Source organism: Saitoella complicata (assembly GCF_001661265.1).
Source record: "Saitoella complicata NRRL Y-17804 unplaced genomic scaffold SAICOscaffold_9, whole genome shotgun sequence".
In the NCBI taxonomy this organism is placed as follows: Eukaryota; Fungi; Ascomycota; class Saitoellomycetes; order Saitoellales; family Saitoellaceae; genus Saitoella; species Saitoella complicata.
The window spans coordinates 1-13,508 of record NW_017567000.1 but is presented as its reverse complement, the minus strand read 5'-3'; the positions used below and the strand labels follow the sequence as shown (position 1 = coordinate 13,508).

At 54.2% G+C, this 13,508-nt stretch overlaps 10 protein-coding genes across 10 annotated transcripts; 4 read left to right on the top strand and 6 right to left on the bottom strand.

Annotated features, from left to right (window-relative positions):
* Positions 1 to 99: 99 nt before the first annotated feature.
* SAICODRAFT_29944 (SAICAR synthase-like protein) lies at positions 100 to 998 on the bottom strand (the record flags this gene model as incomplete). The annotated part of the gene is made up of 1 exon (XM_019167535.1): positions 100 to 998. A coding segment is annotated over one exon (794 nt), but the record flags the coding sequence as incomplete, so codon positions are not given.
* Positions 999 to 2,115: 1,117 nt separating this feature from the next.
* Positions 2,116 to 3,409, top strand: SAICODRAFT_18586 (uncharacterized protein). Its single transcript, XM_019165979.1, has one exon. It carries the CDS (start codon positions 2,303 to 2,305, stop codon positions 3,263 to 3,265), a length of 963 nt encoding a protein of 320 aa, XP_019024659.1. The 5' UTR covers positions 2,116 to 2,302; the 3' UTR covers positions 3,266 to 3,409.
* SAICODRAFT_6804 (uncharacterized protein) lies at positions 3,389 to 3,994 on the bottom strand (the record flags this gene model as incomplete). Its single annotated transcript, XM_019170352.1, has 1 exon — positions 3,389 to 3,994. One exon carries the CDS (start codon positions 3,992 to 3,994, stop codon positions 3,389 to 3,391), a length of 606 nt encoding a protein of 201 aa, XP_019024658.1.
* Positions 3,995 to 4,360: 366 nt separating this feature from the next.
* SAICODRAFT_29943 (uncharacterized protein) lies at positions 4,361 to 5,374 on the bottom strand. The gene has a single exon (XM_019167534.1). The coding sequence runs from the start codon at positions 5,200 to 5,202 to the stop codon at positions 4,393 to 4,395; it is 810 nt and encodes a 269-aa protein (XP_019024657.1). The 5' UTR covers positions 5,203 to 5,374; the 3' UTR covers positions 4,361 to 4,392.
* SAICODRAFT_29942 (uncharacterized protein) lies at positions 5,298 to 6,119 on the bottom strand. The gene has a single exon (XM_019167533.1). It carries the CDS (start codon positions 5,694 to 5,696, stop codon positions 5,406 to 5,408), a length of 291 nt encoding a protein of 96 aa, XP_019024656.1. The 5' UTR covers positions 5,697 to 6,119; the 3' UTR covers positions 5,298 to 5,405.
* On the bottom strand, positions 5,942 to 6,595 carry SAICODRAFT_91303 (uncharacterized protein). The gene is made up of 2 exons (XM_019171745.1): positions 6,508 to 6,595; positions 5,942 to 6,457 (listed from the first exon to the last, which is right to left on the bottom strand). Exons 1-2 carry the CDS (start codon positions 6,578 to 6,580, stop codon positions 6,198 to 6,200), a joined length of 333 nt encoding a protein of 110 aa, XP_019024655.1. The 5' UTR covers positions 6,581 to 6,595; the 3' UTR covers positions 5,942 to 6,197.
* A 173-nt stretch (positions 6,596 to 6,768) lies between these two features.
* SAICODRAFT_55787 (ankyrin) lies at positions 6,769 to 7,158 on the top strand (the record flags this gene model as incomplete). The annotated part of the gene is made up of 1 exon (XM_019169399.1): positions 6,769 to 7,158. A coding segment is annotated over one exon (390 nt), but the record flags the coding sequence as incomplete, so codon positions are not given.
* On the top strand, positions 7,147 to 8,448 carry SAICODRAFT_42651 (ankyrin; the record flags this gene model as incomplete). The annotated part of the gene is made up of 1 exon (XM_019168706.1): positions 7,147 to 8,448. A coding segment is annotated over one exon (1,302 nt), but the record flags the coding sequence as incomplete, so codon positions are not given.
* A 1,217-nt stretch (positions 8,449 to 9,665) lies between these two features.
* On the bottom strand, positions 9,666 to 10,505 carry SAICODRAFT_41768 (zincin; the record flags this gene model as incomplete). Its single annotated transcript, XM_019168676.1, has 3 exons — positions 9,666 to 9,759; positions 9,805 to 10,218; positions 10,276 to 10,505. Coding segments are annotated over 3 exons (738 nt in total), but the record flags the coding sequence as incomplete, so codon positions are not given.
* Positions 10,506 to 11,588: 1,083 nt separating this feature from the next.
* On the top strand, positions 11,589 to 12,941 carry SAICODRAFT_55999 (putative delta-12 fatty acid desaturase; the record flags this gene model as incomplete). Its single annotated transcript, XM_019169416.1, has 2 exons — positions 11,589 to 12,152; positions 12,192 to 12,941. The coding sequence occupies 2 exons, from the start codon at positions 11,589 to 11,591 to the stop codon at positions 12,939 to 12,941; spliced, it is 1,314 nt and encodes a 437-aa protein (XP_019024651.1).
* Between the last annotated feature and the right edge of the window lie 567 nt (positions 12,942 to 13,508).

Here is a 13,508-nt window from a genome sequence, read left to right as displayed (position 1 = left end):
ACTTGCGAAGACGGTTGCTTGGGTTTCTGTTTTGCTTCGCTTTTGCGGGTTTGTTTTGGGCATGTCGTTCTCTCAGGTATCCGCAATGGTAAGAATAAAGTTCGTAATGCAGATGCTCTTTCACTACCTCGCCTAAGCGTCCACAGTCCCTTTCTATGGTATATCCTACTCATACATTTCCATGCCCCACTCTTTCCCCCCATCTTACTCCTCCACTTTAGCGTCCGTCCTCACCGCCTTAGACACCATGCCCAAAAACTCCTCCCTATAAGCTCCCGGCTCCTCCGTCATCGTATACCTCCACTTCTTCCCCTCACACCGCCCCCACTCCTGAATCTTCTTGTTAAGTGGGTGTGCGATGTTTTCCATGAGTTGTGGGAACCAGGTGTGTTTTGAGATCATGTAGTCGATGATTGCGAGGTGGTAGATGTATTTGTTGTCAGGGGAGATCAGGGTTGGACGACCACGCTCGTTGTCTTTTTCTTCGGAGGAGGAGGGGGAGTAGGTCGGGGGGAGGGGGGAGCGGGTTAGGAGGAGGGAGTAGTCCACGATGCCGAGGTCTGCCAAGAACTGGGTATCGCGCTCCAATGTCTCTTTGACCCATTTCCAGTCTTCTTCCTTCAACCACACCGTACCATCCTCGATCCCCTCCTCCTCCTCCTCCTTCTCTTCGTCACTCCCAAGCCCAATCGTGTCTTTCTCAGGATGCATGTACCCCCCCGGCTTCAAATCCCAATCCCTCACCTCCTCGACATCCTCACTCAACGCCCGCGCACGCGAGATGAGATCTTCCATGACCATGTAGTTTCCACTACTCAATCCACCGAGATGACCGAGGTAGACTTCGAAGTTGTAGAGGGTGTCGGAACAGCGGATCAGGAGGGAGGAAGGGTGGGATTGAGCGTAGGGGATGTAGGCGGGGAGGAAGGTCGCGAAGAAGAACCTCGTCTCAAACTCGCGGGTGAGGCTCTTCAAAATCCAGTGTGTGTCGTCCATCTTACCCTCGCGCCTCCGACGTTCGGGGTCTTTGTGCGAGGCGGGGGGTCCGGCAAAGAGGAACTCCCCGCCTCCGCCTTTACCGTTCGGTCCCTGTCGGATTGCGGAGGGCTCGAAACAGGCTTTGTATAATTCCTCGTCAATGCCCCATGCCTCACGTACTTCGCGGAAGAGAGCGGGCGCGTTGAGGGTGAGTGGAGGCGCATAGAGTCTGAGCCACTCGAGTGGGTTGAGGGAGATCTGGCGGTATGTCGCCGGTTGTACCAATTCCTTCCCATCATCGCTGGGTTGGGAGAGGGCTGCGGAGAGGGACTTGATCGTCTGTTGAAGCTTGTAGGCGTTGGAGGAGAGGGGGGTGTAGTGAATGAAGGCGGCCAACGCGGCAGCTGAGATGGCTGTTGTCGTGAGGGATGGTGATACCGAGGGAGTTTCGAGCATATTGTGTTGGTGAGGGAATTGCGATTATGGAGAAGAAGAGAGAGGTTTTATTGACGATTCTACGTCGAGCACAGCCTCACTTCCTTACGGCTACGTTTCTGAGCGCAGTCACATCACTGTGCAGATCTTGAGTCCGAGGAAGCGCTTGGGCGTGCGCGCTGACGTTTAGGCGAGATGAGGTCAGATGGGGGCGAGCGCGTTAGCGAGGAATAAGGTTGCGCAGGCGAGTTGGTACCCTACGAGACCCCCAAATTTGAAAGACGAAAGACGAAGGACGAAGGACCAGGGTCGCCGCAGCTGTTCGTCAAACCACCCAATGGATCGCATGGGCCGTCCTGCACATTGCGCAACCTTCCTTTGTTCTTCGGCGCATTACAAGGACACTCCGAGCCAAGGAACCCGCACGGTTACAGAAAGAAGTAAGCAAAGAAAAACAGTTTGGAAATGACGCACGTGTGGGAGGAGAAAAAGACGGTTGATCAGACATGGGACGCGGATCACACAGTACGCGTCGTCGCAAGCGGCCGCGGGATCGAGCGTGCACACCGGTATCCTCGAACTCCGCAACAACCAGTAGTGACAGTAGAAGTGAATCTAGATTAACATTCTCTGTCCACAACTCCGCATCAAATATATAGCTCTGCAATCTCCGCGACATGGGTCCCCCCAGTCTTCGCACACCACTCGTGCGCGCTCCGCAGACAAACAAACCCCCCCAATGACACGCCCACCGCTGCAGCACACAAACAATTTACCAAGTACGTTGCGACACCCTCTACCCTTGTCGACGTCCACAATGGGGAGAATGATGAGAGTTTGACACTTTCTTGGGGTATATGAGCGAGTGAGTCGTCTTGACGGGAGTGGGATGGGTAACAAGAACGACGAGAATAGTAAAAGGATTGATACCGATACGATGCCCAAAACTGCTGTTGCTAGAGAAATGAGTATTGAGAGGCATTCGTCTATGTCGCCGATTACTGGGAACCCTTGGAGACTCGCTGCACCGCCGACGTCCTCCTCTTCGCCACGACCATCGATAAGACGTACGGGGTCTACACCGACATCACGACCCCAATCATCCAGCTCGCAGGCAGCACAGACAGCTGGGTCTGCTGCGAGGCCGATTACCTACAAGTTCATCACAGCACCGACACAACCACCACCAACACCTCCCTCCTCCGCCACCTCCCTAACAGGCTTCGATCTACCCTCCCATGGCCACTCCACATCCTTCACCTCCCGTACCCCCACCGCCGGCACCACTGAGCCGAATCCACTCACAGAGCAGCAAGCACTCCTGAGCCTATTAAAACCAACACGGCAATCCCTCAACCTCGTCGCAGACGTCAGCACACAACTCGGAATCCCACTCCCCTACATCCTCCACCGTCTCGAAATCCAGGGTCCGGGATTGTACGAGGCGCGGGGGGAGAGTTGTACACATTTCGTCGCGTTACCGCAGGGTGGAGGCGAGGTTGGTGGTGTGCTCGTCCCTCTGCATGACTTATACCTCGCGACCGCGATCCCGTCTTTCTCCGCGCACCTCCGTCCAGTCGGGACATACCCCGTCTCTACCACTTTCGCCTCCTTGCCGACACCAGCGACTCGGCCAGTCCTCGCACTCGATGGCTTCCCACCCTCCTGGCGCGAACAATTCGAGGTGTTGTTGAGGTGGGCATACCATAAAGACCCCGAAGGGTTGTATGGGGAGTTGAGGGGGAGGGAGGAGGGGTGGATGAGGGAGTTTGTGATGTGTGCGGGATGGTGTGGGGCCGGGGTTGATGGGCGGTTGGAGGGGGTTGTTAGGTATGTTATGAAATGGGAATAAGTGGAGGCATGGTAAGTAGGGTCGGGGTAGAGATGATACCCGTGATGAAGATATACTTAGGAAGGCGTTTAGGGTGCTTAGTGATACCTTCCAGTTCGTAGTTGTTAACATAATTCAAAATACTCAAGAAATATTCACGCTCCCTCCACCCGTGGTCCTCGCGGTCGCTGTACTTGTCCTCGTGTTCGTCCCCTCCGCAACGACCACTTCTACCAAACTCCCCGTAACCTGTTGCACGACGGTAACCGTCTGTGTACCCGTCAATGTAGTTATGAATGTCACGCCGGCCAACACAGCCTCCACGACTCTCGTCCCACCGTCTGCCGCTGCCACTACCACGTTTTGTGCGTTGTAGCCCGAATCATCGCCTTGACCAGCACCTTGCCCATTGCTTTCGTTAATCTCCACGATACTCCCATTCTCGTTCGAGACGTATACCCCGGAACAAACCCCAGTAGCAGAATACTTCCCTCCAGAAGCCGTCGCTGAGGCAGAACGAGCCTGACAGTACGAAGCCAACGACGTAGCTGACGCAACAACTTCGGAGACTTCGGTCTCGATCCCAGCGACCTCAGCGGTGATGGAGGAGAGAAGGGAGTCAATGTCTATTCCGATGTTCGGATCGAAGGAGGGGAGGTCAAGGGAAGGGATCAGGAGTTGAGCGTAAGTGCGTGCGAAACGCAAGGCGAGGATGAGAGCGAGGAAAGTGAGGTATGTAGGCATAATCATGGCGGAGCGAGAATCAATGAAGTTACTGAGTCTTGGGAAGGAGCAGGGAAGCACATGGAATCGAGTAGAGGTGGTAAGAGAATGGAGGAGATGTCCATGGGGACGGGCGGGCAGAGTTGTCTCGGTCTCGTACGGTTACCCGTTCACGTGCGTGGGAAACATCCCGCGATGCGCGCGCGGCTGGAGGAGATGAGGGGAGGTACTTGCCAGGAGACTTAAAATTGCGGTTTTGATAATAGACAAGGTGCGCCCGTACAGTGTTGGCAAGTTCACTACCTGTACAAATATGTATACATATGTTGATCGTAAGATGCTTATGCGTGTGGGTTCTTTTCTTGAATCTCACGACGGCTTTTGTCGAAAAGAGGGGTCTCCACAACGATCTCAATTGCAATCGATCAACAATCACTCACCGCTTCAACATAGTTGAACCTGTCTTCGTCTCGAATCCCAACATAATAAAGCCTCCAAGATGATATCAAGCTTTCTCTCGGTTCCCGTTTGTCAGGCACACGCATACTCCTCCAAGCCGACATCCAGCTTTGAGGCGGTTCTCCATTCACTCCCCGTTCAGCACGCCCACGCGTAATCGGATTACGCAAGACAAAATCATGAACTCGAGCATGATTCTTGTGCGGCCCCCAGAACTCGTGTATGAGACAAGGTTTGCATAGATAAAAATCAAGGCAGATTGAACAGGCAAAGACGTCGCCTCCAATGTCCCCATGACAGGATCCTGAACAGGAGTAAATGCGGCGGCGTCTTTCTGGGTTCACAGGGAAGAGTACCGCCGCCTTTTCAAACTCGGCCAGCAATTGAGCTTCAACGTTGGGGTGAACATTAGCCCAGCGGTTAGGGAGTTGAAATGAGGATCCAAATGAGATATTCTGGTTGGAAGTGGCGTTGACGCAGCGTGTGCAGAGTGTCAACTTCCCGAACTCTGGAACATCGGCCCCGCGCACAGGTACCCAACATTTATGGCGGATGGGGCACATGCCGCACAGTGCACATGGTACGGCAAAGAAGTACAAACGGTCTGTCGGTGGCAGCAATGCCCCCTCCAAGAGAAAAGATCGTTCCTCTTTCCAGCCCCGGGTCGAACATTCCACGTTGGGTGGGGGTACAATCATAAACGTATGCATACGAGCATGCATGGAGGGTTGATTGTTCCCTCCGCCGAACTCCTTGAAGGCACAATCTTGACACATGTTGAAGAGATCGCACACACGACATATGTACCTTTCGCCAAGATAACGGGACTGCGAGAAAAGCGGGGACTCGAGGCATGTGCTGTGAGTAACAGGTAGGTCATATGCTGCAGTGGCGGCAAGATCGCGGGTGGAGCTTTCAAGATTCAAGCCCGTCTTTCTAATACCGTCGAATTTTGAAGCAGCATTGCGACACGATACTTTTATCTAGCCTGTAATGTTGGGGTAGGACCAGCCAACCCACGGTACGTCTTACCTTCGCGCAGATATAGCCTGAGGCATCTTCGCATGAGGTGGTATTGCAAACCGGAGTTTGCCCTAGGCGCTCCAGTAGGGCAAGTAACAGTATCAAGGTAGGCTAAGCACCAGAGACACAGGGCAAAGAAAGCGAAACTCGACCAAGTCCCAACCACAATTGCAAGTGTAGTAGTAGTAGTACTACAATTGCAAGTGTGCTTATCCTCAATCGCGTGCGCAGCTGGTCTGTGATGCATCGGGTCGGTGCCGCCTGCACGGACAAGCGATAACCCTAAGTATCATGAACGACAGTCTTGAGCTTCTGCAGGAATTCCAATCCACACTTTTCGACTTGACGGGCGTCGGCTAGATTGTATCCTGTATGCCTGAGGATGTACAACAAGCAGTGGCATACAGCACTACGTGTACGTGTTTTCGTGCACTATCCATCCGCACTCTCAGAATGTTGCTGAGTCGGCGCTCGTTAAACTTTGGAAGTGATCGCGAAGCCGGTCCGTTCTGAACATCGCGTATATTGAATCCGGACGACCGCGTGGGATTGGCCACACAGCGGCCCGCGACAGCGTACAACCCTAAACGATGTATTGCCCACCATTTGTATGTCACCGTTCCGGTCTTTAGCATTCATCCTTCGGAAGGATAATTCTGGCATGTCCAACTGGTGCAGCGGCGGCCCATTGTTAGTAAATGCGATCTTAAGCTGTATGCCAGACAAACGGATATGGTAGCATATACCCTCAGAAATCCTCCAACTTCCACACATCATACGCAACCTCCTCATACGGATGCGCCTTCTTCAACTCTCTCACCGCTGCCCGCACCTGCTCCTCACCCTCAATCATCATCTCCACCTTCACCTCCTCCACCGTTTCCGGCTTGCCGACTGCACCAATCGCAGGATTTGCGCCGTCTAGTGGAGTGAACTGACCAACCCCCGGATTCGATGTCCACGAGCAATGCGAATAATTCCCGATTCGACCCGCGCCGGTCGCATGAACTACGCACAGCGTCAGTCGGCCCAAACAATGATTCAACATCGCTATGAACCTGCTGCCTTCACTGCTTCGGCATTCTGTATGGGAACGTAGAACGCAAACTTGTATCGCTGTAATAATGACATCCTGACTCGAAACCGTGTGTATTTTGGCGGTGACTTACAGCTTTATTGTGGCTGTGGAGGCTGAGCGCGGGTCGGCCAAACCGGTAGTTGGCATCCCGGGGTTGTGTTAAGGGAGACGTGTACGACAGCTGGCCAGTGACCTGGGGAGCATACAGCCCTTCTCAACCAACGGTCATTGCAGCAAGGGGATGTCCTCCCCTCTACAGGTCACCGCCAAGTCAGCCGCGACCTCCGCTTCCATTTCAACCGATCAAGCCGTCGCGAAGCAAACTCCACCTCTACCGGCCGATGACAACGACATCTGGGTCGCCGCACAACGCGATGATCTGACCCGCATACAACACCTGCTAGACACCGGTCTCGCTTCAGCCACCTCCTCTGACTCTCAGGGTATCACGCCCCTACATTGGGCCGCAATCAACGACCACCTCCTCGTCTGCAAGTTCCTCCTCCAGAACGGGGCGGATCCGAATGCGCGGGGTGGTGATCTGAGCGCGACGCCGTTACATTGGGCAGCGCGACAAGGGTTGGTATATACCGTGCATTTACTGTTACGACATGGTGCGGATCCGGCACTTCTTGATTCGCAGGGGTTCAACACCCTTCACCTTGCAACGCATTCATCTCATATCATGCTTCTGATATACCTCTTGCATACCTGCCCAACCCTACATATCGATTCGATTGATCCGCAAGGGCATACCGCGTTGATGTGGGCTGCATACCAAGGCGATGAATTGTCCGTCTCCCTCCTCGTTCGATGGGGCGCAGACGTCCGATTACAAGACAAGTCGGGACTTACGGCTTTGCACTGGGCCGTTGTTAAAGGAAACCAGCGCTGCATGAAGTTGATATTGGATGCTGGCGTGGACGTAAACGCACGACAACAAGACGGCAAAACGGCCGCCAAGATGGCAATCGAGATGCGCTGCCAAGAATACTACGAAGACGCACTCAAAGAAGCCGGACGACGACCAGATGGTACCATCAAACATAAACCATTCGGCGAAAAGGTCACCAATAGGATCGTCATGGCCATCCCATTCCCAACGATTTACTTGACACTCCATTCCTTCGCGATTTACCCAATTTATATCGCAATATGGCTCTTTGTAGCCTTCTTCGTTGCCGGCCACCAATTCATCATGCGATTCCTGCTCCGTGCGGACCCGACGAAGGAAGGATACCACCGCACCCCATACCTCGCCGGAATCTTCTCCGGGACTGCCCTACTGGTCATCATATCTTGGCTCACGACCGTCGCGCCTGCAACTTTCGCGACGAACCCCTACCTTAACTTTGCATTTCTCCTCACGACGCTGATCTCCATCTCGACCTTCCTCCGCGCCCTCCTCTCCGATCCCGGATTCATCCCACGTCCCACGTCCAAATCCACCCAACGCGCCGTCATCGAGGAATTAGTCGAACTCGAGTCTTTCGACGGCCGCGCTTTTTGCGGTGTCTGTTTCGTCCGGAGACCGCTACGGAGCAAACACTGCAAACTATGCAACCGGTGCGTGGCACGACATGATCACCATTGTCCGTGGGTCGCGAACTGCGTCGGGGTCAAGACACATCGCGCGTTTTTGATGTATATCATCACCCTTGAGCTCAGTATTCTCCTCTTCATCGGACTCGTCTTTGCATACATCCGCGATCTAATCCCATACACCTCCGAACCATGTCTGTTCCTCCCCGAGGCACTATGTGCACCGCTCCAGCGCGACCCATACACCACGCTGCTGGGGGTGATGAGCTGTTTCCATTTGGTGTGGTTGAGTATGCTGTGTTTCGTGCAGCTGATGCAGGTCGCGAGGGCGATTACGACGGTCGAGAGTTTCAATTTGCATAAGTATGGGTTCATGGGCGGGGCGCCGGTTGGGGGCAGTGTTGCGGGGAAGGTCGCTACGGCATTAGCTACGGGTGCGACGAGTGAGGATGGGGCACAGGTTGGTCCGGAGGGGAGGAACGACGTCGTTGGCACTGATGCTGGTACGGGCGATGGGTGTGAGAGAGAAGGAAGACCCTGTGGACATGAGCGTCGTCGCGGGCCGATTGCGAGGATCCCGAAATCATGCGTTTCGGTTCTGAAACTCCTTGGTGTGGACATGTTCCTCGCAACAGCCCGAGATACCGCTCCCCGTCCCTCTGCCCCTCGAAACCCCTTCTCTCACGGTTTCCGACAGAACTGTTCGGATTTCTGGTGTGACGGGCAAGGAGGATTTCTCGGACTTGGTGTTACGAGAAGTAAGGAGGAAGGTAGGGATGAGGCGTGGGGGATGGTTGGAGGGGAGAGGGTTGACTTGTTTAGGATGTATGATGTCCCGGAGCCGGAGATGAGTGTGAGAAGGGGTGGGAGAGCGGGGAGGAGAGGGAGATGGAAGAGGTATGAAAGGGTGGATGTTGATGATGAAGTTTAGATGAGACTACTATTAAGATTGGTATCAGCCACTGTACCCGTACTTTGCTGGACCCGTGTGAGCTTATAAAAGAACTGAAATTCCTGCTTACATCTGGGTGCTTATCTCCATGAGTCCTGGTTTGCTGTGCACTATGCTGCAATCACACGTATAGATACCTCAATGTCGAAGCACGGTTGCGGCTCCCATATAAATCGACATTCGGTACGGTACAGAAGCTCGTATAAGTAGAGCTAATTCCTCAACACCGCCTCGGGTTACAGAAACGACATTCACAAAGACCGCCGCTGGAGCGTAATCCAAACAATCCCCTTTCACGTCCGAATAGGAACGTGGCTGGCAAGCTTACCCAATTATCAACATATAATTTGTACTCGTAGCGGTGAGATACTCCAGTAGGGGTCTGCCACCTGCTACGACCGATAAGTGCCGCATCGAACATTTCTCCCATGGTAATGTTTGCATATGGTGCATACGAAGGAGGTAAGCGAGTCAGAGGCCGAACAGGTGTCTACGGGTTCAAGGGGCACACTCTCACGGCCCAACAGGGATCCTGCACTGAAGTGGCCAAACAGCAAAAAATACGATGAAGAAAAGAACATTAACACACTTGTTTTTGTTTGAGCCTAGTCGCAGTGAACGGACCCATCGGCGTGAGTGTGGCAAGCAGCGGCGGCAGCAGTGGTGGTGGCAGCCAAGATGGCAGTCACGGAAGCCGTAGCACTGCTAGCCGCGCTGGAGACGGGCTCAGTGGTAGTGCTCTTGCTCTCACCAGAAGCTTCAACATCAATGATACGACTCAACTCATATCCAGGACATCCCTCCCAATTCTCCTCATCAACTATATCCCGACCCCAAGCATCCACAGCAAAGAACTGGAGCGAATGCTGGTTACGAACAGCGTAAGTTCCATTGACCTTGGCAAGGTCAACACAGTCCTCCCAGGGATCAGCGAAATGCGACACCCATCCCTCAAAGATCTTGGGAATGTGGAAGAGACGGTGGAGAAGGTCAGACCCAAAGTAGAAGTTTGCGGAGGAGTTGGCGACGGAATAGCCGAAGCCGCAGAATTGTTCGAGGGGGCGACGGGAGGTGTAGGAGAGTTCGCAAATGACGGTTTCGGAGGTGGCGTTGGAGCCACGCCAGTGTCCGGCCCAGCCTTCTTGGTGGCAGTTGTTGTCAGGGTTGTCGCAGCGGAAGAGGACGTCGGTTTTGTCACTGCACAAGGTACCCATTACTTACTTGATCTCGGGAAGCGGATTGTAGAAGACTTACCCCTCAACAAGACGAGAGAAGGTTCCGATAACGGAAGCCGGATCCCCATTCCCAAAGTACAACTGGTATAAAGTGTCGTTACTCCCATACCTCAACACCCGATCCCTAGCGTGGGAAGCAAGGGCCTTCATGTCGTCTAAGGCTTTACCGATCTGCGTGGCCTGGGTAGCGTTACAGGATTCGTGGATGGTGATGTCATTGGTGCCGTTGTTGTACCATTCGGCGTGGGCGGAGTGGTCGTGTTCGTCGTGGTTGGTGTGATCCGCGCCGAGGACGGCGGAGGCGAGGACGAGGGGGGCAAGGAGGGGAAGGAGGTGCATTGTGTGGGTGGTGGTTGTCGAGGTGTGATCATCAATTCGAGGCAGGCGTACGGGCTCTTTTTATACACGAGGGTCAAACTCTACGAAAAGTTCACATACGCTTCCGGACGCCTCGCCAGACCCCCAAGGTCCCCGTCATCTCCCGCTTCGCTAAAGCATGTCGTGCGTACCCGGCCTTCGCTATGCCTCGGTTATAATAAGCTTATTTTGAGTCTTCTGGGAAGACGATTTGCTAAGGTTTTGAGTGGGATGCAGACTTGTGCGGGTGCGGATTCACGCTAACCACCAAGGTTGTTGGTGCGGAACTTGCAAGGTGCGCATGCAGCTGTTTAAGAGGAGGAGAGAGGAAGATGGTTACTGACGGGCTCAGATTGCGGATGAGATGTTCGGACAGTATCAGATCGAAAACGCTGTAGGTTTGGGGTCAACCTGGTGTCTACTTTGGCGCCGTTCATGGTCGTGGGAGAGGATTGCGAACGATACAAGCCAGACCTATCTGCCAGGTCTTAAGGTCACCCGAACCATATAGCTTACCTGACTTTCCAGGACAGTGTTATTTGATGCCATAATCGACGTCATACTTCCTAGCTGTCAACCGCTCACAGTATTCCCACGGGTGTGCACGGGCGCGGCCCTGCCCGCTCTGTCAGCCAATCATGCGACGCGCATCACGGCATGGAGTCGCGCTCCGTGTCAATGTCGGTGTCGGTGTCGATGACTTTAGAAAAGCGTAATTGGCAACTTAGAAAGCCGACACACCCACTGACTTGGCTGGTTTCCTCCAATGATCGTCGCCTTAAACAGGGCACTCTGGGGATTTCGCTCGAAGGGGATCGATCTGCTAAGGGGTAGCGCTGTCGCAGGCGTCCAACTTTAGCTCCGCCCAACGAAACCCGCAGACCCTGCGCCGCCTCATAAAAAAGTGAGCACCCTCTCTCTTTCTCTTTGCACCTCACCGAGTCTCTCTCTCTCGGCCCCGGTGAATACCATCCCATGGCCGCAACACTCGCGCCCAACACCGACAGGTTCGCCGTCCCCGACTCTGGCTACGCGACCCCCGCCGCCGAGGCCGCAGAGCCCGTCAAGGAGCATGTCGTTCAGCAGGAGAAGTCGGAGGTGCCAAACGTCTACCGCGACACCTACGGCAACGAGTTCATGCTCCCCTCGTTCACCATGAAGCAAATCTACGCTGCAATCCCCGCTCACTGCTTTGAGCGTCCTCTCTGGAAGTCGGCATCCTACGTCGCCCGTGATGCTCTTCAGACCTTGGCCGCGTTCTACGCCGCCTCGCACATCCAGTACATCCCCAATTTCTGGGTTAGGTGTGCCGCGTGGCAGGTTTACGCCTTCGTTCAAGGGTTGACGTGGTTCGGTATCTGGATTTTGGCGCACGAGTGTGGACACGGTGCTTTCCACGCCAACCAGAAGGTTTGCGATGCGTTCGGGTGGGTGTTGCATTCGTTTGTTGGGATGCCGTATAATTCGTGGAAGTGGTCGCATAATAAGCACCACAAGGCGACTGGTAACATCGATCGTGATACGGCGTTCAATCCCCGTGTTTTGCCGCCTGCCAAGAAGGTCAGGGCGGAGAATGAGCCCACGGAGGAGGAGGAGGCGGAGCATGCTGCGCTTCATGAGGATCATCATGAGGAAGGCTTGTTCTCCGAGACCCCGATTTACACGCTCTACAGCCTCGTTTTGCAGCAGTTGTTTGGGTTACCACTTTATCTCGCAAACAACGCCACCGGCCAACCCTATGATCGCTCATTTCCCCTCCGCGTCTCGCACTACAACCCCTGGACTCCAATCTACGGCCCCAACAACCCGCGTTTCTGGGCCGTCGTGTGTTCTGATCTCGGACTCGGGTTGATGGGTCTTGGGTTGTGGTATGCGTCCAAGTTTGTTGGGTGGAGTGGGGTGGCACTCTACTGGTTCGTGCCCTACTTGTGGGTAAACCACTGGTTGGTCATCATCACCTACCTCCAACACACAGACCCAACCCTCCCGCACTACCGCAACAAAGCCTGGACCTTCGAACGTGGCGCAACAGCAACGATCGACCGTGAATTCGGGTTTATCGGACGGAGACTCTTCCATTGCATCATCGAGACACATGTCTTGCATCATTTGGTGAGTCGCATCCCGCATTATCATGCGGAGGAGGCGACGGAGGCGATTAAGGGGGTGATGGGGAGGAGTTATCGGTACGATCCGAGGGGGATGTGGGGGAGTTTGTTCAGGGTTGCGAGGTGGTGTCAGGCTGTGCCGGCGGAGGGGGATGTTGTGTTTTATAAGAACGCCAACGGCCTGAACTACGATGATTCGTATAAGGCGAAGGTGCAGTGAGTGTGTGCTTCGTGGGCATGGAGGTGTGGTGTGTGGGTGGAGGGGTAGAATAAGAGGACTTCAACGTCTCTCGCCGTTGGCATAGATTGTTATCCAGACTTATTTAAGGCATGATGCAATATTGAATCGATTACGCTCTTTGCACATTTGCACATTTTCGTGGCCCTAATACTAGTCCATCAACACTTTATGGCATAAAGTGAGTTTGGTGAGCCACACTGCCAGCCAAACTGGAGGGCACAGCCGCTCAGGCCTACTAATAGTACATAGACGGCCCATGGCATGGGCCGTCCGTTTTGGGCGCAGCTAACCCATTTGTGGAAATGATCGGCGGATGAGGGGACGGCCCATGCCCTCAAGGCGGCCCATGCCCTCAGATTTGCGCGCTGAGCTGCTAAGTCCATACAGCGTACAGCGTGCAGGTACAGGCTACTCCCCCGCTCTAGGGTTAGGGTTAGGGTTAGGGTTAGGGTTAGGGTTAGGGTTAAGGGTTAGGGTTAGGGTTAGGGTTAGGGTTAGGGTTAGGGTTAGGGTTAGGGTTAGGGTTAGGGTTAGGGTTAGGGTTAG

What these genes read in the sequence shown, in the direction of transcription:
- SAICODRAFT_18586 (XM_019165979.1), top strand. Translation starts at nt 2,303, where the DNA reads ATGGGTAACAAGAACGACGAGAATAGTAAAAGGATTGATACCGATACG.
- SAICODRAFT_29943 (XM_019167534.1), bottom strand. Translation starts at nt 5,202, where the DNA reads ATGTGTCAAGATTGTGCCTTCAAGGAGTTCGGCGGAGGGAACAATCAA.
- SAICODRAFT_91303 (XM_019171745.1), bottom strand. Translation starts at nt 6,580, where the DNA reads ATGTCATTATTACAGCGATACAAGTTTGCGTTCTACGTTCCCATACAG. An exon ending in CGAAGCAGTGAAGGCAGCAG is followed by an intron (nt 6,458 to 6,507) that starts GTTCATAGCGAT and finishes CGCTGTGCGTAG; the next exon opens with TTCATGCGACCGGCGCGGGT.
- SAICODRAFT_29942 (XM_019167533.1), bottom strand. Translation starts at nt 5,696, where the DNA reads ATGCATCACAGACCAGCTGCGCACGCGATTGAGGATAAGCACACTTGC.